Here is a 27,694-nt window from a genome sequence, read left to right as displayed (position 1 = left end):
AGATGGAACGAACAAGTTGCTCAGGTAAGTTCTCCGATTGATAGAAAAGATGTTGTTGAGCCCCGCCAACGACAAGATCCAGTGGGCATTCCTGCTAAACGCTTTCAGCCTCAATACCGACCCCATAAACATCCCCGAGCTCCACATAATCCACCCCAGTATTATCCTCCAAACAACGTTCGGCCATCTGTCCAACCACTGGGTCACTCAAAAAGGCGAGCACGAGCACCGCAGAATCCCCACCAGCCTCCACAAAATTTCAAGTGCCCTATAACCCACATTCAAGCCAAGGGTGTAGAAGGGAACACAGGTTGAAAGATAATTTTACACCAATAGGAGAGTCCTATGCAAGCTTGTTTGAGAAATTAAAGCATTGCGACATGATTGCACCTATTCCTCTAAATTATATAGACCCACGTGCGAGAAGCTTTGACCCTACTAAAAGATGTGAATACCATTCTAATGCCTAGGGGCACAATGTTGAAGATTGTCGTGCTTTGAAAAGGGAAATAGAAAGAATGATTCAAGAAGGAATAATTGTGGTCCAAGGCAGTAATACCCCAAGTGTCACACATAATCCTCTACAGGTACATGACAACGCACAAATTGTTGGGATGGCTTGCAATGACGAAGGGTTGGTCAAAGGAGTCAATGAGCCACTTGGTGAAGATAATGTGATTGAAGTTGGTGAAGGTCCTAGTGATAATATTGATGTGGAACTCAGTGGCTAAGATGCCGTGCTTGGTAATTGGAAAGACGCTCCATCTCTTGGCTAGCCGGGGAGGAGTCTTGGTGGTTTATTTTGTTGTCATTTCTGTCGTCCGGGTTATTTCAGGGTTGTAATCCGGATATTGTCTTGTGACTCAAACCCTTCTATCCTTTTATTTTGCTTAGTTTATCTAGTCGTAGTACCCCTTTTAGTGTTATCTAGGTTTGTTCCAGGGTTGTAACCCCAGTTTATGTTGTTCAAACTCTTTCACCGTCTGTCTAATGCAATTTTCTGTTTTCTAGTCATTTTTTTTGTTTAGTTCTCTTCTCCTTTTATAGTTCTTTTCATGCCGGTTCTAGTGACATGACATGCACGCATAATTCTAGGCCTAGTCTTAAAGGTTAGTTTAGTCATGAAGCAATGAAGCAATTTTGAAGATGATAGGGACACTTGAGGGAAATAAGTACAGATTTGGACTTTTTGAGATCATTTAAAGCCCGAATTGTGTGAAACTGGGGTAGATGGTTTGGGAAGTTAAAAGGACGACAAGAAATTGTTACAAGAAAGTGCGTCCCAGACAATTTGAAGCAAACGACTCTCAGTTCAAGTGCATCTCAATTTACAACATAAAGCCAAGGGAGTTTGCTTCAAACTGACGGAGCACATCCATTTTGAAGAAAAATCACCCAAGAAGAGCTCTGTACTTGACAAGGCACTAAAGAAAGGTGGAAGGCATATCTGTGATACCAACGCCGATGCTACAAACGAAATGTTATGCATGATCTTCATTTTTCATCTTCAGGTTGCATGTGTTATACTTGGTATTCTTAGAGATTGGGAGGCCCTCCTTCTGCTATCTAAACACTTTATCCTTTGTTACCCCTTTTGAGCCTTATTTATTTTCTTTCATGCCCTTTTTTTGGAATCAGTAGCAAAATTCAAAAACACATATACAGAAGATAAATAAAGAAGAGAAGAGAGGAAAAAGAGAAGAGGAAAAGAGAAAAGAAATTGAAAAAAAAAGTAAGTAAGCAGAAGCTCGCGGCAAGAAGGCAAGTCAACAGTCCGAGATGATCAACAGAAGTAATCTCAGTCCAGAATAAAAAAAGAAAAACAAAAAGAAAAGAAAAAAAAGAAAAGGGAAGTGAATCCAAAATGCAGAAGCTGAGACAAGAGGTGGATTGCTCAAAACATGACTGAAGTCACAAGCATGGTGTGTCCGGTTTTGATCCGAAAAGCTGAAGAAACATGAACTAGCACCTGCAGCTAGCAAGCATCAAGGTTCAAATCTAAAGTCTGCATGAAGAACCATTCAAGACTCAAGATCAAGCTTCAGAAGACTTATAGATAGGAATCTTGTAACTCATAGTTGACAGGCTTAGTTAGTCTTTTTCATTTTTGATTTTGATGTAATAACAGGACAGCAGATCGGAACCTCGACGGAACGGCACCTCGACCGGCTATCCACCTCGGTAAACTCCGTCACTCTTCCCACTTCCGAACTACACGTGGCCTGATTACTTTATAGCCAAGGATATGTAGGCAGCTCAGATACCAGGGCTCGGTCACATTCTCCCTCCTCTTAGTTTTTGGTCTCCCTAAATAAGGATCGGGTTAAAAAACCTGTCCAGTCGTTCTTTGTCTGAAAATACTTCGTGTTTCCAGTCAAAGAGGGGCAACTGTAGACATGTGATTTTTGACCCTCCCCAAGATTTTATATATTTTAGCATGTAAATATTTAGTTTAGGCCTAATATAGCTATTTTAACTAGTTTTGACTCATTTACTTTACTATGTCACAAAAATAAAAATTACAAAAATATTTTCTTTATTTAGCTAATTAACATTTTTATCTAGTTACTTTTAATTTATCTACTTTACATAAAATTCAAAAAAATACAAAAATAGTTCCACTTTATTTTTAGGAATATTATTTTAATTTTTTGCGATAATTTTAATCTAATTCCATTTTTATCTTTAGTATGATATTTGAAAAATACCAAAAAATAGGTTTGTTTTAACGGTTAATCTTATTTTAATAGCTATATTATTTAAGTAGGATTAATTTGTAAATAAGGTAATATTTTAGTCTTGTTCACGGAGAAAGAATAAAATTTGGGCTCAAACAACCCATTTCAAGCCTAATTTTCGGACCTAGCCCATAATTCCTAGGCCTATACCCCTTAACCTAAAAAACCCTACAAAACTAACCTAGACCCCTAGAGTTGGATCAGCCGTTTCTATTCATTTTGGAAGCTAAGCTTCATCTTCTCCATGAAGAGAAGCAACAAAACAACCCTAGAGACCTATGAACTAAAAATCTGCCGCAATACACAATACACAAGAGACCTAATAGAGTGATCAGCCGCACAGACATAGAACCCCACCCCCCCGGTCGATCATCTTCTTCTTCAAAGAAGCAGCCATTTTCGATGGTTTCTTCTTAAGCCAAAACGACGACCACCTAAAGGACCTAAGCAGCTAGAACGGGAGAGAACAAAAACCAGCAGCTGCTGTTTTCTTCATCCCGTAACACCAACGATCCTCCATTGAATCCGGCGAAACCGAGCTCGAACCCAGCAGTAAGCACAACTTCAAAACTCCCTGAAACTACACCAAATCAGTGTGAAAATCAGCTCGAAATCACCACCCAAATCCAGTCGAGTTGAGTCTGTTCAGTTCCGTCCGAGATTCCGGCGAGGTTCCAGTACCGTCGCGTCTCCGTTCGACTCCTTGTCTGTTAGTCAAGCTTCAAAGCAATCTCGTGAAGTTTTCCGTTCACTAATTTTGAAAGAAGCATTCAAGTAACTGCAAAGGTTCATTCTCTTCTACTCTTACACAAATTTCGTAACTTCGACTAGCCTTAACAGTGTTTCGTTGAGTTACCTGTTTAATTGTGCTAATGTGAGGTGAAGGAAACATGTTGGACCTGTTAACTTAGATATTTTATTGGCGTTAATTTGCTGATCACGAATGAGGACTCTAATGAAAATGTTTTCAATGTTGACGGGCCGGAGTCCACGTTTGGTTTGTTGTTTTCATGTTATCTTTGTATCTCCTAATTTCTTTCTATTTTTGACATAATGAATTTGTCAATTAAACCTTATGTTGCATTTCTTGATTAATTGGTTTGGAATCTGATTGTCTGCCTCGATAATGTTTTAGTATAAGTGGCATTTTATGCATATACGCATATAGTTAGACACGTAATTGTAAAATAGTGGATCTTATGTGAGAAATTATAATTGTTTTTCTACTACTTAGTGATAAAATTGATCTTGTACAATCCTTCATATGGAATCCTACACTTTTTCCACAACCACTTCGATCGTAGTTTGCTCTAGGCGTGACTAATCTATCATCGTGATTGTGTACACGTTCGCGTGACATAATTACGATTTTAAAAATAAAATCGGAGTATGTGTTCGCGCAACTTCGACTAAACTTTCTTAATATTAATAAACCGTTATTAATTGTGGATACGTTCGCGTGACATGATTTTTGACGCGCCAAACAAATGGGTACACGTACGCGTGACATGTTTTAGATTTCTTAATTAAAAAGGCAAATGCACATAGGTTCTAAAATCAGTAATTAAGCAATTTGATTAAGCCAAGTATGATCAAAGCGACCGTTCTAGAACCACGGAACCCGGAAATGCCTAACACCTCCTCCCGGGTTAATAGAATTCCTTACCCGGATTTCCGTATTTCGCAGACATTAAACCAGAGTCAATATTTTCTTGATTCGGGATTCTAAACCGGTGACTTGGGATAGTTAATGGTGTCCCTAGTCAGCGGTTTAGAATCCCGAATCGAGGAAATATTGACTCTGGTTTAATGTCTGCGAAACACAAAAATCCGGGTAAGGAATTCTGTTAACCCGGGAGAAGGTGTTAGGCATTCCCGGGTTCTGTGGTTCTAGCACGGTCTCTTTGATCATACTTGGCATAATCAAATTGCTTAATTACTGATTTTAGAACCTATGTGCATTTGCCTTTTTAATTAAGAAATATAAAACAGGTCACGCGTACGTGTACCCATTTGTTTGGCGCGTCAAAAATCATGTCACGCGAACGTATCCACAATTAATAATGCTTTATTAATATTAAGAAAGTTTAGTCGAAGTTGTGCGAACACATACTCCGATTTTATTTTTAAAATCATAATTATGTCACGCGAACGTGTACACAATCACGATGATAGATTAGTCGCGCCTAGAGCAAACTACGATCGAAGTGGTTGTGGAAAAAGTGTAGGATTCCATATGAAGGATTGCTACAAGATCAATTTTATCACTAAGTAGTAGAAAAACAATTACAATTTCTCACATAAGATCCACTATTTTACAATTACGTGTCTAACTATATGAGTATATGCGTAAAATGCCACTTATACTAAAACTTTATCGAGGCAGACAATCAGATTTCAAACCAATTAATCAAGAAATGCAACATAAGTTTTAATTGACAAATTCATTATGGCAAAAATAGAAAGAAATTAAGAGATACAAAGATAACATGAAAACAGCAAACCAAACTTGGACTCCGGCCCGTCAACATTGAAAACATTTCCATTAGAGTCCTCATTCATGATCACCAAACTAACGCCAATAAAATATTTAAGTTAACAAGTCCAACATGTTTCCTTCACCTCACATTAGCACAATTAAACAGGTAACTCAACGAAACACTGTTAAGGCTAGTCGAAGTTACGAAATTTGTGTAAGAGTAGAAGAGAATGAACCTTTGCAGTTACTTGAATGCTTCTTTCAAAATTAATGAACGGAAAACTTCACGAGATTGCTTTGAAGCTCGACTAACAGACAAGGAGTCGAACGGAGACTCGACGGCACTGGAACCTCGTCGGAATCTCGGACGGAACTGAACAGACTCAACTCGACTGGATTTGGGTGGTGATTTCGAGCTGATTTTCACACTGATTTGGTGTAGTTTCAGGGAGTTTTGAAGCTGGGTTCGAGCTCTGTTTCGCCGGATTCAATGGAGGATCATTGGTGTTGCCGGATGAAGAAAACAGCAGCTGCTGGTTTTTGTTCTCTCCCGTTCTAGCTGCTTAGGTCCTTTAGGTGGTCGTTGTTTTGGCTTAAGAAGAAACCATCGAAAATGGCTGCTTCTTTGAAGTAGAAGATGATCGATCGGGGGGGGGGGGTGAGGTTCTATGTTTGTGCGGCTGATCACTCTATTAGGTCTCTTGTGTATTGTGTATTGCGGCAGATTTTTAGTTCCTAGGTCTCTAGGGTTGTTTTGTTGCTTCTCTTCATGGAGAAGACGAAGCTTAGCTTCCAAAATGAATAGAAACGGCTAATCCAACTCTAGGGGTCTAGGTTAGTTTTGTAGGGTTTTTTAGGTTAAGGGGTATGGGCCTAGGAATTATGGGCTTGGGAATTACGGGCTAGGTCCGAAAATTAGGCTTAAAATGGATTGTTTGAGCCCAAATTTTATTCTTTCTCCGTGAACAAGACTAAAATATTACCTTATTTACTAATTAATCCTACTTAAATAAAATAACTATTAAAATAAGACTAACCGTAAAAAAAAACCTATTTTTTGGTATTTTTCTAATATCATACTAAAGATAAAAATAGAATTAGATTAAAATTATCGCAAAAAATTAAAATAATATTCCTAAAAACAAAGTGGAGCTATTTTTGTATTTTTTTGAATTTTATGTAAAGTAGATAAATTAAAAGTAACTAGATAAAAATATTAATTAGCTAAATAAAGAAAATATTTTTGTAATTTTTATTTTTGTGACATAGTAAAGTAAAGGAGTCAAAACTAGTTAAAATAGCTATATTAGGCCTAAACTAAATATTTACATGCTAAAATATATAAAATCTTGGGGAGGGTCAAAAATCACATGTCTACACTCGTGAGAGTGTAAGAATTCTAGTTTTGTGAATTTTATCCGATTCCGAGACGTGGGGACTTTTTGGGCGATTTTCCTAATTTCGCGTGTTAGCTTCGAATTTATTAGTTGAATTAGCTACTTGAAGTTATATTTACATTATGCAATTAATTTGATTAGATTTGGGCTACCCGGAGTCGGATACTCATGGCAAGAGCGTGGTTTCGGGTTGATTTTGAGCTGGTTCGAGGTAAGTGGCTTGCCTAACCTTGTGTGGGGGAACTCCCCTTAGGATTTGGTATTGTTGATATATGAATTCCGTGTACGTGAGGTGACGAGTGCGTACATGTGCTAATTGTTGAAAATTTCCGTTTTCATTAAGTAGCTATAATTATGTTTTCTTCCTTGTTGTACACTACTTGCAATTAAAGACTATTGTCTAGTTTAGGGAAGCATGCCTAAGTGACTTAATTGTTCTACTTGCTTAAACTGTTTACCTGAATTCTGTGCAGCATGTTAGGATAGAATTTCTGTGTTTCCTTGGTATTAAATTGGATAAAATTGAATATTCTTCGTGATACTGTTGTGTGTTTACTTTGGGACTACGGGCGATATCCCGGGAGATCCCCCTTGCTTGTTTATTTGGGACTACGGATTGGTATTCCGGGAGATCCCCCTTCATACTTATATTGGGACTACGGGACAGCACCCGGTAGATTTCCCCCTGTACTGGATATTTACATTTGGGACTACGGATTGGCATTCCGGGAGATCCCCTGCGCATTATGAACTGGACTACGGGACGATATCCCGGGAGATCCTTTGTGTATTTACATTTGGGACTACCGGATGATATCCTGGGAGATCCCCTGTTGTCATCTCGGTGTGGAGTTACATTCTTTCTACGATTTTTCCTTCCGTTATAGTTGTTATTACCTTTATTTTTCCTGTCTCATTTCATACTGCTTTATCTTATGCCGTATATATATATATATATATATATATATATATATATATAGTAGAGCCCTGACCTTCCTCGTCACTACTCGACCGAGGTTAGACTTGGCACTTACTGGGTACCGCCGTGATGTACTCATACCCTTTCCTGCACATGTTTTTCGTGTGCAGATCCAGGTTCTTCGGCTCAGCCATACCGTCAGTGAGGCGGGGCGATCTTCAGAGACGTCGAGGTATATCTGCCGCGTCCGCAGACCGAGGAGTCCCTCTCCATTCCCTCTTTTAGCTATAGATCTTCTGTATTCTCTTTTGACTAGACATTCTGGAGTTAGAGCACTATGTAGTATTCTCAGCTTGTGATTTCATGAGATTCCGGATTTTGGGAGTTGATTCAATTTTTTTTGAGAGTATGTATTGGTATATTCCGAGCGGCATCCTATACGTTTTGTTATTATTTATCCTCAATTTTTATTTGTTTCGTATTTTGTTTTTTTTCCGTAAATTGTTAGGCTTACCAAGTCGTAGAGACTAGGTGCCGTCACGACAGTTCACGAAGGGCGAACTTGAGTCGTGACAATGGAGTAGTTAACTAATTTAAGGTAATATGGAACATAATAAAATTTGCCGTAAAAATATCAAATAATCCACAAGAAACACATGCTGCCCCAAGTACTACAATATTTAATTAGCTATGGCCCAAAAAGTACTCTTAAGTGAAGTCTATAGTTGCAGCATATGTTAGTTGAGTATAACATGGCAATATAAAGGTCATGTACAGTTTTAAAAATTCTCCATATCAAGTTAGCATGCTCCACACCTTCTATCTGACTTTTACATTAATACTATGTTTAACTTTAGAACTTTTCAAGAAATCGCATAATCAAGAAAAATTGGTTGCTAGCTATGATCAAAAGGACTAAAGATAAGACAATATTTGCAGTATATATATATATATATATATACATACCTATTGCAGATGCTGGTGAGTGAAATATACTCTACTCCGAAAAAGAAATTTCTTGCATAATGAATACAAGAGGATGATGGGACTATGGACAAATACACCTTATTGTGCACTTATATAAACTGCAATGAAGAATGTGAAAAGGCTGTGAAAAGAAGTTATTGACAGTGAATATGAAGGATAGAAACAGTTAGTATTAATTATGAAAATTTACATTGTTATGAATAAAATAAAAATATAAAAAGAAGGAGATACCATTGAAGATAAAAGAAACAAAATATAAAGAGATAAATGACTGCAAGTAATAAATAAAAGAACGAACACACCTGCTCACATGTAATTGCTGGTATTTTTCGGTATTCTCCATAGTTTTGGCTTATGATTTCAATCGTTCTTAAAATGATAGCAGAAGAAACTCAAAAACCAAAGCACGAAGGGCGAACTTGAGTCGTGACAATGGAGTAATTTATTTATTCATGTCTAAATAGGATTTGCAGTTAGAACAAAATATAGGAATAGGCTTCCCTGTTTCTAGTTAAAATAGGTTTTATGCTATTATAAATATGGATATTAGCAGCTTATTTTATGTGTGAAGAAGTGTAGAGATTTGTTGAGATTTATAAATAAAATATTTTCCTTCATATTGGTACCAGAGCTTCTACTATCTTGGGAGAGAATCAAGTAGCTTCCGCTGCCGGCGGGTGGCGCTAGCCAAAGTGTGCCGTCCGTCTGGCCAAAAAATATATTGACAAAATCATAGATAGTTGTCAACAAAATTAGATTATTTGATGAAAAGTTTCAAGACAGATCTAAGAAAAAAAAAAGTTTAAAGAGATGCAAACAAATATGGCACAAGATGAAGAAACTCTTCTCTAAAAGTTGGAGAGAGGTTTAAAAAGTTGGAAGTTGATTATGTGTTTCAATAAAATTGAGTATTGGTGACAAAGTGCATCAATGGGTGTTAAAGACAGGTGCTTCACCAAAATTGGATGTTAGTGACAAAGTGCATCAACGTGAGCTGGAGACAGGTGCTTTAACAAATCGAGGGATGAAGACATGTGCTTCATCAAAAGTGAAAGTTGGAGAGAGTGCTCCAACATAACTGCACAACGGACAAGTCAGACGTATACAACTTTGAATTACGGGAGAATATTGGAAAACTAATTCAAAGTTGTAGTAGGAAACCTTAGTTATTTAGGATTTAGTTTATTCATTGATGCCTAAATAGGATTTGCAGTTAGAATAAATATAGGAATTGGCTTTCCTGTTTCTAGTAGAAATAGGTTTCATACTATTATAAATAGTGATATTGATAGCTTATTTTAAATGTGGAGAAAATAAAGAAGTGTAGAGATCGATCAGGATTTATATTAAATAATTTTTCCTTCATTAAGAAAAGCAAACGGCCATCTATGACTTTATTAGGGAAAATAAACGGAAGCAAGCAGCATTCAATGCCTTTATTGGGGGGAAACGGGCAGAGTTGAACCCCAATTAATTTAATAAAGATATTGTGGCTTTAAATACAGTGATTGAAAGGGGCACAAAAAACCAGCAAATCAATTCTCATAAAATGGTAATTATGATGACAATCATTTTTTGGAGCAATTGATGGAGAACGTTTCTGGGAGTAATTAAAGAAGAATAAAAATGGCCTCAAACCTAGCTAATTGTATTTTGTTGAATTGATTTAATGAGGCATTAAAGTACTATAGCATAAGCCGCTAAATTCTAATATAATTCAAATATTATTTGATTGAAAGCTTTTATTTTCCAAGGGCAAAAATGTAACTCAATTTTAAAGGTATTATCATAATTTAACTTTGAAGGTATGAGCTTCCTACTTTTAATATAACTAGTTTCTACGAACGTGCGTTGCACGTTAATAAATAGCATGTAGAATTTCGATTAATTGTTTATATGGAGAAACAATAAGTTCAATTACAGGAATAAAGAATTACCGTAATGATATTCACGTGAAAATACAACAATCATCTAAATCCTAAAATTACTGTTAGAATATTGAACTGACTGGTCGTCGTTTAAACCTATAAAATGATAATATTAATTAAGATAGTTAGATATATAATAATGTGCTTATAGTTTATACATATGCATTGTGATGTACCTAAGACTTGTTTATATAATATTGGTGAATGAACTTGAACTGCTTGTTAAGAATGATTTTGATACATAGAACTAAGGAGGAGGCTGATATTTGGATCTTTTGAATGCAAAGGAACAAGTAGTCGGCAAGTTATTCAACAGTCATATTATATTCTGTTTACCATATATTTAGTTGATACATGATTTTTAACTTCTTCATTTCTTTCCCCCTCAGATTTGCACGAATTGGTTTTTTACTTCCGATGTGTTGTGATAAGTTTATATTGCAAATAACTTGGTCGAAGCTTCTTTATTTAATTTACAAACTCGTTGACTACAAAGTAACTTGCTATAAAATATTGAGTAAAACTCTCCTTCCGTGGACATGAAAATTTCTAAAAATACTTGGATGAATAATGTTTAGACTTTAGAATGACTCATATAGAAATACTCACTATATAAATCCTTGTGGTCTTGCGGGTATCAACTTGAGTGTTTAAGATGCCTATCCACGCTAGTGTGATTAGTATGCCTATCCACGTAGTGTGATTAGTATGGCTCTGTCCCCTGATTTAGTGATTTACCACTACTAGTCTACTACAAATGGCAACATACCTACTTTCTAATAGATTTATTATAATTAAGTGATGACTCTATATTACGGCCTTTAAGAATTTGACTATTTTTTTAAATAGATAATTTGGATAGTGTTACTATTTGATCAGCATATATTCTGAAGAGTATGCTTATAAAATTTGTTGTCCTAATTACTATTTCATATGTCAAAGAGAACCTCATGCAGTTGAATAATGGGTTTCAATACCTATAAATAAAAATTACTCCTAATTAGTTTATAACAAATTGTTTCATACTTATTGCAGTTATGCGAGTTTGTTTTATCATGAGAGACCAATTTTCTTTCCTTCTTCCATATTATTTTTTTACCCATATCTATTGAGTAATAAAAACGAAAACTAACCACAGAGAAGCAAATAGCAAAGGATATATAAGACAATTGATATAGTTTGAACCTAAAAGGAGGAAAAAGAGGCCTCTGACCTTGAACGAAATAGCGTAGCATACATATAAATTAAATTTTGCTCACCAAGTATCTAAAAATCATCATTAGGAAGTAATTTAGTGAAAGAATAAAAGAAGGAGAAACGTCCCGCGCGAGAATATTAACCAAGTACTTGATGATACGAAAAGCTTCGGTCCTTATCCTTGAATCATGCTCTTTCATTCTTAATGTGTCCGGTTAACACACATTTAAAATCTTGAACAAATTCACAAGTCATGCTCTAATTCACTCTCATGTCGTTTATAATCTCATCTCCGTTGGCTTTCGCTTGCGGTTTTTTAATTCAAGACTTTCTGCCTTCCTACACAATTACTATTTTCCTGGAATTCTTTCTTTTCTAATAAAAAAATTATCTTTTGGCTTATCCTAGTTCGACTCCTCTTATATGTACGATTAAAAATAATAAAATAATATTTTTTTTAAGAACTAATACTCCATATGGAACACGTAAATCCTTGTGGAGAATAGGTATTAATTGGTAGATGGTATGGAACTTCGACATCCCTAAGCCATATATGAGTTAATATTTTTTTTTCAAACCATATTTGAGTTCAATTACATCTCTTCTTAACGTAGAAGCTATATATATTTTACTTATTCTACTATAATAATTTTACATCTTAATATGTACTATTTCCAGATAGATAGATAGATAGATATATAGATCAGGGGCGGATTTACATGGATCCAAGCGGTGTCACGGGACACTGATATAGATAGATAATAAAAAAAAAGAAAAGTTTATTGGGATGAATGTAAACCAATTTAACTCAACACCAAAGGTCAAAAAAAAATATAACAAAAGAATAGAGTGTAGCCCGCATGTTGAACTGATTTTACACATATAATACTGTTGCTACCTTAAAGAGCATGCATAAGAACTCACTTACTGGAGACACACAAAATTAAACTACAAGGAAAAAGAGAAATTAATTAATAATGACTACACGGAAAAGGAAAAATTTAACAATGATGACTCCGAGCATAACTTTAGAACTTCAACACCTGGTAGGACATTATATTGTATTCTCGTTGAACAATATAAGGAATTAGAATTAGAAGCACACGCAAATTCCATATCAATTATTACTACAATAGAGTTATAGAGAGCTTCTATCATCAACATACTATTCCAAGGAGGGCTGAATTCAACCAAATCCAGCAAGCAGTATAACAATACATTAAATTTAAGGAGTTGGATTGAAATTAAGAAAGAATGAGTCATGTAAACATGTCATGGTGTTAGTTTAATCTAGAGCATCTATATTAACCCTTTTGTGTAGTTGGGGGTTTCTAGAAGATTTTCTTCCTTTTAATTTTGAGGGGATATTTTCATGTTTAATGACAATATTCAAAATTTGATTAAGTAGCATGGAAGGAGCTTACTGAAGAAACAAATATGCATAAGCAAGATATTTTTTCGTTCTGCTGGGACTTCTCTGTGAAAATGGTGCTGGCTATTCCAATTACATGCACTCTGGTGTTTTCCATAAGTTCAAGTACTTCCTAAACTAAAATAAGTAACAACAGATTAAAATTGTAATAGACGAATCCTTTCTCGTTGCTATTAGAACTTGAATGAAAAAATAAAAAAGAACCCCTATATTTATTAATTTGACATTTTGATTTGGACTCTGCAACTAATAATAAAGTGCTTTTACGTTTTTGTACATTTATGTTACAAATACAACTAATTAATAAAAGGTTATTTTGGTAAACCAACATTTTATTCATGCTTTTATAATAATATAGATAGATAGATATGATGATGATGATGATATGATATATTGTGGTCATTGGTTTCATTCCAACTATATATATTGTGGTCTAAATTATTTTTTGTTATATGTTGTTCAATTACCGAATATTTTCAACAATATTCATGTAACCACACACATACTAAGACGATGATGATGATATTATAAATATCTCTATTAAATTTCTAGAGTTGGCAGGCAAGTTTGGCAAGCTTTTGTTCAATGGAGTTCATCCAATATTAGTTTGTGCTTGTGTACAACTTTTACTTCAAAGTCATTTTTCTTGCTTTCTTTTTTGGGGGTTGTCTATGGATCATGGGTATTGTAATGGTAATAGTGATGCCACAAGTATTTTTTTGATCTTTATTTATTTGTTATTTTTTGCAAAGTAAAAAATATAGACTAAAAGTTATTTTTGCTTTGCCGATTTTACTAAAAGATTCCTTGGTCTTCATGTGAAGAATACGACTTGTACCGGGTTTACAGAGAGATCACGTAACAGTACTCTAAAACCAAATAAATGTTACTATGTCATTTTCTTTAAATATTTTTTCTCTCATTTTAAACAATTAAAAGGTGTGTGGCATCTATTATTAGCCAATATTTATATTTACAAATGTGTACATTGTGACTACGAAAAATAGATCAGATGAGGTGAGAAAACTTATTCCCATCTTTAATGTTTTTAATATAGCAATTGCATATTACAAGTAAATATCATTTGATAGTATAAAAAATTTTAGATTGACAATTCATATTACTTAAATGCAAGAAAAAATTTATAAAGAAAGTATAAGGCAGGAATAAATAGAATAAGGGACGAAAATAAGGAGAGAGATCAGGAAATTGAAAAGATAAAAAAGAGAAAATAGTAGTAAAAGAAAAAATTAGAGGAAAAAAAATACATGACTGGAATGTAATTCAATGGTAATGTCTGTTGTTGTAATTTCTTGCTTTTCCTTTCATGTTCTTTTAATTTAAATTTTTCAGAAAGTCAAAGACTACTATTAGAGGTAGGACTTCTTACTTTTCATTTCATGTTCTTTTAATTCAAAAAATTTCAGAAAGTCAACTACTACTATTAGGGGTAGGACGAAGACAAATGTCTAATACATTCGTGTATCTGATATATAATAAAACTAACAATCATGTAGTAAAAGCACATTACCACACAAAAGTACAAATTTCTTTAAATTTCTCTCTTTTACATAAAAAAAATCCGACAATAAGAAATGCAATTAACTAAGCTCAAATTCTAATAATGTGACTTGATCAATACATAGAAATATTTCATATACGTCTATCAATAAATAAAAATAATTATTTCTATTTGGATTGAATTTTATAAATCCAACAGAATTTATTTAACCAGGCGAGTGTAAAACTAATACAAGTATCAATTATACACCATATTCAATGTTATTCTTATGCATAGCAAATTATAGTATTAGCAATACCATAGTTTTTAATACATGGATAAGCATGCATACATACATAACTGCCCTTTCAAAATCTTTAACACTCCAAACCAAACAATCGATAATAAATAATCCCATCATAACTAATCCCAACATTATTAATACACCATTTTCAGTACTATTCTTATATACCCTACCAAACGACCCCCAGTGGACACAGCGTGCCTTCGCAAGCATATGTAGGGTCAATACATAGGTGGAATTGATGATCCATTGAGATACGATATCCAACAAAATTGTATCAGTACAAGATGGGAAAAAACCATTTACTTTCAACAAACAAAAGCAGTCTCCTACATTTCCATCACCAGTTAAGGTAAGTCCTAAAGGGAAAATGTGTTAAGTAGTTCATGGATTTCTTGTCCTTACAAGACATATATTAAACATCAACAGTTTTAACAAGTGAGGAAGTTCAAATTGACCAATGCGGTTTTACCCTCCGCGCATATGTGCACCCAACTCTCCAAACTGATCATCTGCTTCCACGGTGTCATCTGAAAGGCGTACTGCATCCAATTTCTGCTTCAGCACTTCTATTGCATTGAGTACCAATTGTGAAGCTTTAACTGCGCCAGTCGTTTCAACAGTGAAAATAAAACTATCTTCCTTGGCATGTATCTCTATAAGTCCAGGTTTTCCCATGGCTTCACATTTCTTAAGCACCTCATCATCATAAGTGTATGCCTCAGGATCAACAACAATAACCTGCAAAGATGAAAATAAAAAATAAAGGCCTAACTTTCAAAAGAAACGAGAAATACGACAACACAATCTGAATAAAATTCAAAAGCTACTCATTGGAGATGTCTCGAGTTGCCTCCTTTGACCTATTAATCCATGTTTCCTTATCATCTGGCTAGGTAAAAAGCTGAGATCTCCCTCATTTTCCAGGTTCAGTAGATTGACCACTGCACCATTTATGGGAATACACTGGGTCCATTGTTGTTTGTAGTAGATTGACCACTGAGCAAGTGCAGAACGAACTAATTCTGTATTTTTACCATTCTTGTTGGGAAGAAAAATGTTTAACCACTCATACAAATGATTTTGACTTGTAACACAGATTCGAATTTGGTGCCTTCTCTTAGAATTGAAATCTTCATATCTGTGCCGAAAAGCTATAGCATCCCCAATTTCCAGGAAGGCATTGTTTAGGATTGAAAAGGCTCCAAATCTAGTTTTTATTAGCCAAAACACCCTTGGATTACATTCTAATTCTTCAGATCTTATATATTTAATAATGAAGTATTGCTGACCAATAAATACAAACATCACTGGACCCTAATGCTGAAACTCCTCCTTTACAATCAAATGATACAATTCAATGTGCATTTTCTTTTTACTTTCTTTACAGTAATCAATGTGCATTTTCCCTACAAGCTCTTAGAAAGTCAATGTAGTGAAAAAAACCAATATGCTATTAGACCCAATTCAGATTTGGCAAAAAAATGATGCTTCACGTGAAAGGTCTTGCTTACTCACAGCTAATAAATATCCAGATATATTAGTTTTAATCCTTCAGCATGTTAGACTGTTCCCTGTCACAACCCCTTAAGAGGAGCCACAACAGAGATCACCTTATTGGCAGACAAAACTTTAGAAATAAAAAGCCAATATTAACCAGGCCCCAAACAACTAACAACACCAAATCTACTTTCAGGAAAGGTGGATGGGATATGATTACTTAAGCTGAATCCCACCCTAGTTTTCTTGACTTTTCTTGCTATGATTTTCTATACCATAACAAGCTCCACGCATCCCAGCGAAAGTCATCATCCTAAGTCAGTTCAGTTTGTGTAAATAGTAAATTTCTCCTCAGATAGTCCTGCTAATACATTTCCCTGAAAGAAATTGTTGTTTGTGACAAATATTACTAAAACCTACAATTCATGGATACATTAGTGACAAATATTACTAAAACCTACAATTCATGGACAGATTCCAGAAAGCACAAAAAAGGAACTAAAAGGACCATCTAACATTAGTTACAGCCACTGTTACCAATTGCAATAGTAAACAAAATGGTAATATGCAAAAATAATTCATGCTCCACAGTTATTTATACCACATATGAGGAGCTCACTAATATTTTATACACAAGCAATCGAGGACAGCTGTATCAGCCGATTAAACTCAAGTAACTCCCTCTATCCCAAAATTAAGTATTCTACGTATCTTTTTTCTTTTCGTCTGAAACTGAAAGTGTTCAATATTTCCGGAAAAGGGAATTTTTTTTTCCTGCACTCACAGTGCCTTTTCTGGTTCAATATTTCCGAGCATGATAAAAGATCTCGATATAAGCTCAGGTTAACGGGGGTTGAGGGAGTGTTCATTCATGTTCCTCACAAAATAAAGCATGGCATGTTGTCCATAAAAAAAGGTAATAGGGAGCAGAGAAAGTGTTCAACAAATCAGAGGAAATTTTTTAGACATAACAATATGGGATTTTATAGCAATAAAACATATAAACTATAAAGTACCCAGTTCGACTAACCTTGTTTTCAGGATCAATGCCAAAGACTTTCGTGGGACTACTGTCTACTAATTCTCTTTTCTCCTCGAGAGTCAAGGTCTCCATCATGTCCTCATTGATGTAGATATCTGGTTCATACATGAAAGTCACAGTTGCTGCAGGAGACCATTTCGCATGATCTTTGGCAATTCCTTTTCGTGCTATTGCTCTTAGCCTTAACTCCTGCCCACGTCGTAGCTTCACAATTATTATTCCCCTGCATAAAATAAAGCAAGATGGTAAATATCCTATCTGGATAGTTAGCATGTAAACCAAGACATTCAGCACAATTAATCTCCAGAATAAGCATATTAGAAAGAACATTATTTCCTTTTAACATCAGTGACCAGAGATAAGTCTGAGTAAGATAAACTACATGCGGCACTCTCTAATTAACACTACCTTCGAAAACTATTATCCTTTACAGAAAAGAAACTATTTACTAAGTTCATTGGGAGCTTGATTGATATCTGATCACTTTTTTCTAAATACACAGGACGATAATTCAACAAAATTATAGGAAATCTCCTGCACTCCATAGAATGAAATATCAAGGCACTTTAAAATGCATTTGCCAAAAAAAAAAGAAGAAAAAAAACAGATTCCCCAACTGGAAACCAGAATCAAGTTACCACTTTGTACTGCACAAAATTTCTCAAAAATACCAACATCAGTCTGCAGTCTCTATCAAAAAAGATCACCTCATGAAAAGAACTATCCCACAGCAGAATGATGTAATTCCTTGTTGGCAGCTATAGAGATAAAAAAAAATACCAAGATATTCAAAGACACCCCAAACAAAATCAACAAATCACTCATTCCAAGTCCAAAAATCGCAACTCTACTACTCCTCTGTCTCAACTTAACTACTCCTTTAATTTTTCACCATCAAAAATTCAAAAAATGTACTACATCTTATGCAACCAAAGCTTTAATCATTCGAAAGCATCTCGACCAAACTTTGACAAGTACCACATATAATTTCCCAATTTCTGAAAAATAAACTAAAAAACCTCTATATAACTGGTTTAAGGTTAAATACAACTTACAACACCTAAGTGAAACAGAGAGCGTATTGCTATTGAGCGCTTAAGACCTACATGCACAAAGATATTTGAGAAGAAGACAACAATGCAACAGCAAAAGCAACAATATCGTCTCAATCCCAAACTAGTCAAAGTCAGCTAGGTGGGCAAAAAAGATTAACTGATTGGAGGAGTTATCAGCTTAATGCCGATATACATAAAAATATTCAACACAATAACACCAACAATAGCAACAAAAAAATGTGTCAACCTAAACTACTTTAGGCTAAACGAGCAAGAAAATACTAGTAACTTTTTTTTTAAAAGGCACAAGAAAATAGTAACTTATTCGAAGATTTATCATAGCCTGAGAAGCTTAATGCCTTTATATACAAAGAAAAGATACAAGTTATGTACTTTGACACTATTAATGATTGCTTTACACTTTCAGCGAACTTTAACTTGTGATAACAGATTAATCCATTTTTATCAATTACCAATTACTGCTTATCAAGAAATTTACCTGTAATTACCTATTATGCGACCTAGTTGTGTCAACTTTTTTTACACCGTCAGTCCATAAAAACTCAAACTCTATATAAAGCACCTAAAATCAGAGTTTAAGTTATATACAACGTCAGTATAAGGAATTTCTACACCATCGGGTCATGTTTACCTGTTGTAGCAAATAACCTGTCTTCTTTTCGACATTACAAGTCCCATACTTTAATTAGGCTTATTTACAAGAAGAACAGCAATAATGCTTCAGTACCAAACTAGTTAGAGTCCATAAACCAGCAAAGAAAAGAAAAAACTCACTTATTGGTAGAATTATCAAAACCGGAGGAAGCATCAGAATAATCGACAGGAACAACAGTATGATCCGAACTCAACAAATCCTTGCTAGTAACATCAAGCGTCTGGTCACTAAGGCACTTGACACGGAGGTAAAACTCAACGGAACAATACTCGCACTGTCCGTCACCGTCACACGCGTCACAGTCACGCGAGAAACGCATGCTCATTGCGCGTTCGCTAGTGAGCGGGATGAGCCCCAGACGATGAGATATGAACTCGTCGTTGAGGACCGAGGAATTGACCTCGATTTCAACGAGGTCAATGGCGATTGTTGGGACTTCTGCTATCATCACGCGCCGAAGCGCGTTGGCTATGCTGGCGTCGGTGTCGCGCAGCTCGAATTTCATGTAGTCGCCTTTAACTTCACGGATTTTGATCCTTGGGAATCTCTGGTACGAGACGCCCTCCATTGTTGTTGCTTCTGCTTTGTGTTTTTGGTGGGAGGGTTTTGGCAGTGAAATAGTACTGAGGTATACTTTGGCTGGGTTTTGTAAATTTTTAAGGAGTATGGAATTTGCTTGTTGATCCTCTGGTTTGGGATATTTACAGATTGGATCTCCTTATACGGACTAACACTAGCGACTCATAAGTCGCAATCTCTAAACGATTAATAAGTCGTAATGCACGGAACAATTTATAAGTCGCAATGCGATTATAAGTTGTGATAAGCAAATCTGATTTTTAAGTCAAAATATGCCATTGCGATCTGTAAGTTGCAACTTTTTCCTCATTTCCATTTATTTATATATAATTTTTTCTTTCCCAAATTTTATTCTTCCTTTATATTCTCCAGTCAAGACTGCCTAACTAAAAATAAAAAGTTTTCTTGATAGTAAACCCTTATAATCAATGATTGCCAATTTTTTTAGAAATATAGAAATTAACTAATGTTCGTTGATAAATGTAGAAATCTACTAATACATATATCTAATCAACAGTGTTTTATCAGTTGAGTTTGTTTAAGTCATTAGTAAATATGTGCTTTACTAAATTGAACAATAACTCATTACATGTACGGGAGAAACTTCTTGTCATTCTATATTAGAGAATGTAAATGTAGAGCTACAATTTTGAAGAAAAAAATTATATGTAACAAATAATGGTCACAACGAAGATCGAGAATAAAAAAAAAATTAGGGGTGTTTATTTGCAAACATAAATCGCACTCCATTAATGTAATTTATAAATTATTTTTGAGAAAAATGCGACTAATAAATTACATTATGCAAAGAAAAGAAAAGAAAAAACTTTAATCTTGATAAATAGAGTTATCTGGTTAAGATGAAATAGGGTAAGTACATGCAATCTGAACCGAACACTACCGTAATAAAAGAAAAGGCTATACAAAAAATATTACAAGCTGCATTTATCCCTTTTTCATGATGACAACTTGTTAGGCTTGCATTCCTTTACTTAATAGCATGAAAAATTTACCAGCATAAGTGTTTCACTAGCATTAATTCTTGGTTTATCGATTTATACAAGATTTGATTTTTATGGGCTCTTTTTCTATCAAAATATTCTTCTCTCACATCTTCCCTGTTCCTCGTTATTTGGTTCAAACCTTGAGAATAGAAACATTCTTGAGCACCATGATTCCAGCTTAGTCGAACTACTGAATTCCGGATACCAATGGTTAAAACAAAAAAACGTATATTAAAAGTTTAATCGGACCAAAGTAAAAGATAAGTTACAAATATATATATTTAAGTACCTTAAGTTTATAGAGCTTCATACACTGAGCATCTAAGTCTATGAACTAAATAATGGACACAATACAAACACCTAGAAAATCACTCTCCAAATAGCTGTAAAACATAAAATTAATTTGACATGGTGAACCATGTTCAAGTTTGTAATCTGGGAGATGATAAAAATATTGCTTTGTTCAAACTACATTGAAATCTAACAAAAAGGAGGGATGCTGGAAACAGAAAAAGTTCCATCTGTTTTAAATCAAAGACATCATTTCATGTATAGAGTTCAGAATCAAGAAGGAAATCCTTGTTCCTACCTAATTTTAGGAATTCCTCTTCAAGATCCCCAACGTTAATATGATTCACTCCGGACAGGACATCCTTGAGCAGTAGAGATTTAACAAGTGATATAACTGAAATACCAGCTTCAGGCCATGAAACACACAGTGTTCCTCTGATCTTCTTTAACTGACATCGGCTCAATAAAGCAGCCGCCAAGCCATCCACAACACTTCCTGATGGAAGATAGTCTGCGCATTTTACCAGCGGTGAATCTTGATGTCCATCAGCCTTTGCTTTTCTCTCTGCAGATGATTCCAGCTTAAATGCAAATGCTTCATCAGGTGAAAGTTTTCCTCGAAAGTTATTACTTCGAATGGAGTCCAAGATTAAGACCTTTCCTGGAATAATCTGTTCTCCAATCAGTAGCTTCGCCACTGCATGAGATCTCTCTGCAGTAACTGGATATTGTACAGACACAATCATAATCAAGTTATCAGCTTCATTCAGGGCATATATATTGCACGATTTGTCTTTAAGAGAGGGCTCGATTGAATTGCCAGAGAATGGGATTTCAGGAAGGATAAGAGTTCCGACAAGGGCTTTGGAGGACAAATGATGAAAAACTTGAAGTGATGGAGAAGACAGGGCAACGATGAGGAGAGAAGGGCGAGAAAATTTCTCCTGGTCAGGAGTTGAAAACAACAGGAATGGAGAAGGAAGAGGAGGAGACGGAGGACAAAAGTTGTTCAGATCTTCCAAAAAGAACCTTGAAGGTGGAGGGATTTCTGTTAGTATGTCCTCCATCTCTCTTTGGTCAACCTATCACCTGCAAATATTCAACAAAATATGTATCTGTCACTCTACACGTTGCAACATCTGGACATTTCCCATGATTGATAGGCTAGAAATCAGTTTTGCAAAAGAAGCACATTGTCAAGTCAAAGAGCTTAAGAACATATCCTTTTCAACGAAATTTGAAATTCACTCAATTAACACAAGAAGCAACTCCATCTATCAAGCCAAGGTTTTTCTAGCAAGAATGCAAAAAGCTAGAGAATAATTACCAGAAAGTTCTACGACAGAGATGATAGATCGATGTACAAGATTGAAACACCGGGCATAGACAGAAGAGATCATAACACAACAACAACTGGTCACCAAATTGGCCAGATAATCCAAATGTCAGTTTTAGGAGGTACGTTAACAATGCCATAATGTAGCTTCTAAATCAGCCTTGATTTTAAAATTTCGAGGTGATCAATGACAACTCTCCAAATGATCTACCTATTGTATCATGCCATCTTTATTATCTTGTTAGCCAAAGTCCTTGAAAATAGGAACTTGAAAAAGAAAAACGGAAAGGGAAAAGAACTGGTTACTTCTATAAAGTTTCACTTCAACTACATGATTTGAAGATGCCCCTATCCAATTATTACTGCAATCATTGTGTTTACAAGGAAGCCTCCTGGCGCAAATGGTCACTCTAAGGAGTAGCTTAATGAATTGAATACAATAACTACTAGAGGAAATATCCAAAGAAGGGAAAACTCCACAAATATTTATCCATCTTATAGAACACAGAATAAGTGGCAATCAACTTTCTTAATATCAAGACGGGTGGCAACTGATTGATTGGCAGCATCAAGTCATAATAATTTTAAAGAACATGTTTGGGCAATCAAGTTTACTAGCATATGCTTCTAAATTAAACTTTCTGAAAGGAAAAAAACAAATAAGTGAAGAAATAAAAATAAAAAAAAAATAATAATAATAATAAAGAAAGAAAGAAACAGTTTTATGAGACCAAAAGCTTAAACAACACGACATAAAACAAAAACAAAAATGGAAACAGTTCCATGTCAAACTTGATTGGAAGCTAATAAAACTAGCATGAAGATTGGCCACTCTACATTTCTACGAAGCATCGCAACCAAAGCAAGGAAAAAAATGATAAATGCTTTGACTCAGCTTCCCTTATTTCAGCAAGATACAGCCTTATTCAAACTTATTTTTAAGCTCAACTTAACTCGAGAATATGTTCAAGAAGTTCGAACTGAGTAAATTCCAGATTCCTCAAGCACTAAACCTCAACTTTGATGAGCTTGAACCAGATACACTTTTATTCCTCAACCTCCAGCAGAAGATATAGCCAAAAGAAAAACTCAAAAAAGGAAAGCAAGCAGATTTCCAGATTTGGTGCAAATTGGTCAGACCCGAATAGAAAAGTTATTGAACATGAAAAGGATGTGGGATTACATCCATTATACAAGTAGTTTACCAAAAGCAGAGAACTCAAATAGAAAGATAGTTCTCTCTCTACAAAGGACACCTAATCTTCTATAGAAATAGTCACTGACTGTAATAGTTGACTAAAGACAACAAAAGCATCGAAGCTAGTTCCAGACTCAGGTTCATTTGCAGTGGTATAAATGACATGTTATCAACAGTTGTTTTTAATAACCATAACTAGTGATTAGCTGATCCAACAAAAACTAAACTTTCTACATTTTTTTTAAAAGAACATATTTTTTTAAACAGCTAACAGAGAGGAACCCCATAAATCAACAGGAAGTCAACAGGCTAACACCCATAAAGTGTGAATCTCCTTGCTATTTAGTTGCGGAGAAAAGGGAAGGGTGAACCTTGAACCTTCACAGTGAAATTTCGGCTATTCCTTCGCTCCTTGTTATTACTTCTTTACGAATACTCATGAGGGTTCTCTTATAACTAGTGTTCTTGGTAGACAGAAGGACTATTCATTGTTAAAGATATTAATTATATCAAATTCTCTAACATAGTAACTTTAAATCAGATAACTAGTGTTACTTTATCAAAAAGAAAAAAAACTCAGATAACTAGTGTTCTTGGTAGACAAAAGGATTATTAATAGCTACAGATATTAATTATCAAATTCTCCAACATAGTAACTTTTAACTCAAGGGCCCATGCCGAGGGAGTGATTAGAGTTTACGCACAAGCATAGTCAACTGATTCAAACGACAGAAACTGAAATTAATGATGTGATTTGCACTATTGAAACGAATGCATTTTCTTGACAACGAAACAAAGACAATTCATTTATCAACAACAGCAACAACTAGAATACACAGAAATGGGTAGACATCATCCATACAAGCACCCATTTGAGAAAAAGTCACAAAGAAATTACATTTAAATAAACACGATGAGCAGCTACATTTAACTTGTTTAAAGTACCATTCACAAACAGCTTTGTCAAAAGAACAGAATCCTTCCTAATTCAGTAAAGAATCTAAGTTCTATGCACTGACAGTTTAAAAAGTATTTATACAATTAGGCCACTTAATAGTTATTACAGGTAAATCCTTCACAAGCATAGCTAACCTATTATCATTGGTTAAAATCCACTGCTAGTGTAAAATAGTTTTTGCACCGTCAGTGTACAACAAGAAGTCAACAACAACATACCCAATATTATCCCAAACTGTGCGGATTGGGGGGGTAGGGTGTACGCAGAGTCGCAGACCTTACCCCTATCTTGCACAGTCAGTGTATTTAACTTAAATCCTTCACTAAATGACGGTCTTTTTTTAAATTCCTCCCCCCACCCCCCACCCCCCCACCCCCCAGTAAAGAGGTGGAACTAGGTCATTCAATTGAACCCACTGCTTTCAGCTCGGACTTTGTATACAAATGCCAAAAAAGGTGTACTTTTGTGTGTACATAGGTCATTCTGAATCCACTAACTCTAAATCCTGGATCTGCCTTTACCAATAAAGATGGATACTGCGTCTATTAACCCTTTTTCAATAATCACATACGCATTAAACGAATATATATAATTAAAAAAGAGAGAGAGAATTGACTGTCCAAATTTGAATTGAGGTTTTCTTTATTGCAAGTTTGGAACCAAATTTAATTGAAAAAACAAAAGGATTAGGGTATTTGTCTGGGCACAAGAGAGAAAAAAGGAACTTACAAGTCGTTTCCGCCGGGGAAAAAAATGGAGAGGAATTTTCAAGTTCGAAGAGAGGAGGGACAGCGGTACCAACTCGACTGAAGATGCTTCTTGCACAATGGAGAATGCTGGTTTTGTTTTTACTTTTGTTTTTTTTAACTTTGTTTAATTGAAAAATAGGGGAAAGTTATTTTCACATTTTCTTTTTCAGGTTTTCATAGAAATTGAGAATAATTATGTAACGTGAACAAAAAAAGGAGGAGAAAGTGTGGGTCAAATTTGCTATGAAACAACAAAAAATGAGCACATTTGTATTCCGTTACACTTTTGATCTAATATTACCGCGGGAATTGCACGGGCTAGCCAGTTTTGGACTGGTAATTAAAAAATAAAAAAGGCCTAGAAATGTCACTCAACTTACAGAAATGGCCTATCGATGTCATCCGTTAAAAGCTTGCTATTTCCATGTCACTACCGTTACACATTGGCTCATCTATGCCATTACTTGACTAACGACTGGATTTTTTTTTTAAATATTTATAAGACTCACATTTCCACGTGTCCTGTCATTATTGGTCCGACTTAACCTATGCCCTACATAATTTTAACTTTGGTTAGGCCTATCTACCTAATTTTGAGTCCAACTTAACCCATTATCTACATAATTCATACATGGTGGACTGAAATTGTCATTCCAGCTCATAACTTTGCCTTCATAGTCTGCAAGCCTTTCCATTACCTTGATCCTTATGTTCTCCAACATCTTGATAATTGGCATATGTCTAGCATCTAGAATCCATGCATCAAAGGACTCAGTAAAATTGTTATCCACCATCAGATTTTTACATTGTGTATCAAAGTAGGCCCTACACCATGCTTTTGGTGGATAGTTGATCAAGTCCCTTGCAGTATCCTCTGACATCCCCCAAGCTTCAACAGCTGATCTTTAAACTCTTCTTCATAAGTACTCCAAGCACACCACCACATCAACTTCCTCATTTCCCCACTCCTCTATTTTTTTAACCAGTTGGCTTCAATGTGCCTAGGACAATACCTGTGATGAGCATCAGGTAACATTGCTCACAGCATCTAATAACCCCTGTGATGGCAGAATTAAAACAGAAGTGAAAATTAAACATAGTTGAAACAGATGAGGACAGAAGAAAAAAAAAGAGAAGTAAAAACAGTAGTTGAAACAGAAAAAACATAAGTAAAAATATAATTGTAAACAGATAAAAACAGAAGAAAAAACAGAAGTAAAAACAGAATTGCAAACAGATAAAAACAGAAGAAAAAACTAAAGAGAAAGCAATGTTGAAAACAGATGAAACAGAGCAAAAATACAACCTGTAACAGAATAAAAAACAGAAGAAAAAACTAAAGAGAAAGCAGTGTTGAAAACAGAAATGAAAAAAGCAGAATTAAAAACAGAATCGAAAACAGAAATGGTATCTTTTGCATGTCTGATATAAATGTCACTCTAGCCCCATTATTTAGGTCCAAAGACCTCTTCAAAAGTTCAACAAACTAACTCCAGGTCCTTCTTGTTTCCTTGTCAACCATTGCCCAAGCAAGTGGATAGAACTGATTCATAAAATCCTATTCCATTGCCACCAATACCTGACCCTTGCATTTTTCTTCCAAGAAAGTACCATCCAAACCAATAAGTGGTCTCAGTCCACTTTTGACGCCTAGCTTCAGAGCTTGGAAACATATGTACAATCTCAAGAACCTCATTTTTCCTTCTTCCAAAGCATCCTTTGATATGTTGATTGCAACATCACTCCCAGGATTAGATAGTCTTGGTTCTTGACCATATGCTTCAAGCTTGTTCATTCATCCTTGAAACTCCCATCTAACTTCTCAAGGATCATCACCTTAGCCCTTTTAAGCTTAGATCTTGTCACATTAAGCTTAAAATCATTCTGTAATTCCCCTCTCATATCCTTAATAGTATACTTGGAATTATTTTGTAGTTTATTCTTTAAGTATTGTGTTAATGTCTTAGCATCAGCCCTTGGATTTTTATAACAAGGATTACAATTATGTTCTGCCTTCAAGTTTTTGATACTAAACTCATTAGTCTTTTTATCCCTTGAGATAGAACATCTAAAAGGGCATCCAACATCACAAATATATCTAGCCCTAGTAGGATCTGTTTTTTCAATCTTCAAGCCATACCCATTAGCAATTGCATAATAGTTCACTACCCTTCTAGCTTCCACAATATCTTTAAATGTCATGCCCTTATCCAACTCCTTAAAGTTCTCCAACCTATCACTCACTACCCTCCTCATTTGTTTGTTAATAACCTCAAGTCCTTCAGAATCATATTCAACATCAGATGGAGCATCAACATCAAAATCATAATCCCCAATAACATGCTCATTTTCAAATACTGCTTCAACATCAACATGGAATGTTTCAGTATGATGCAGAATACTTTGAGTATGCACAGTCGACTC

At 35.1% G+C, this 27,694-nt stretch overlaps 2 protein-coding genes across 2 annotated transcripts; both read right to left on the bottom strand.

Moving 5' to 3' along the window:
* Positions 1-15,111: 15,111 nt before the first annotated feature.
* Positions 15,112-19,823, bottom strand: LOC109216351 (DNA-directed RNA polymerases II, IV and V subunit 3-like). The gene is made up of 3 exons (XM_019380496.1): positions 19,275-19,823; positions 17,413-17,647; positions 15,112-15,623 (listed from the first exon to the last, which is right to left on the bottom strand). The coding sequence occupies exons 1-3, from the start codon at positions 19,721-19,723 to the stop codon at positions 15,351-15,353; spliced, it is 957 nt and encodes a 318-aa protein (XP_019236041.1). The 5' UTR covers positions 19,724-19,823; the 3' UTR covers positions 15,112-15,350.
* A 1,191-nt stretch (positions 19,824-21,014) lies between these two features.
* Positions 21,015-25,410, bottom strand: LOC109216352. The gene is made up of 2 exons (XM_019380497.1): positions 25,251-25,410; positions 21,015-22,118 (listed from the first exon to the last, which is right to left on the bottom strand). Exon 2 carries the CDS (start codon positions 22,094-22,096, stop codon positions 21,284-21,286), a length of 813 nt encoding a protein of 270 aa, XP_019236042.1. The 5' UTR covers positions 22,097-22,118; positions 25,251-25,410; the 3' UTR covers positions 21,015-21,283.
* Positions 25,411-27,694: the final 2,284 nt, after the last annotated feature.

The sequence above is a fragment of the Nicotiana attenuata genome, unplaced genomic scaffold (assembly GCF_001879085.1).
Source record: "Nicotiana attenuata strain UT unplaced genomic scaffold, NIATTr2, whole genome shotgun sequence".
In the NCBI taxonomy this organism is placed as follows: domain Eukaryota; kingdom Viridiplantae; phylum Streptophyta; class Magnoliopsida; order Solanales; family Solanaceae; genus Nicotiana; species Nicotiana attenuata.
The sequence above is the reverse complement of the archived record's forward strand: the minus strand, read 5'-3'. Positions and strand labels throughout refer to the sequence as shown.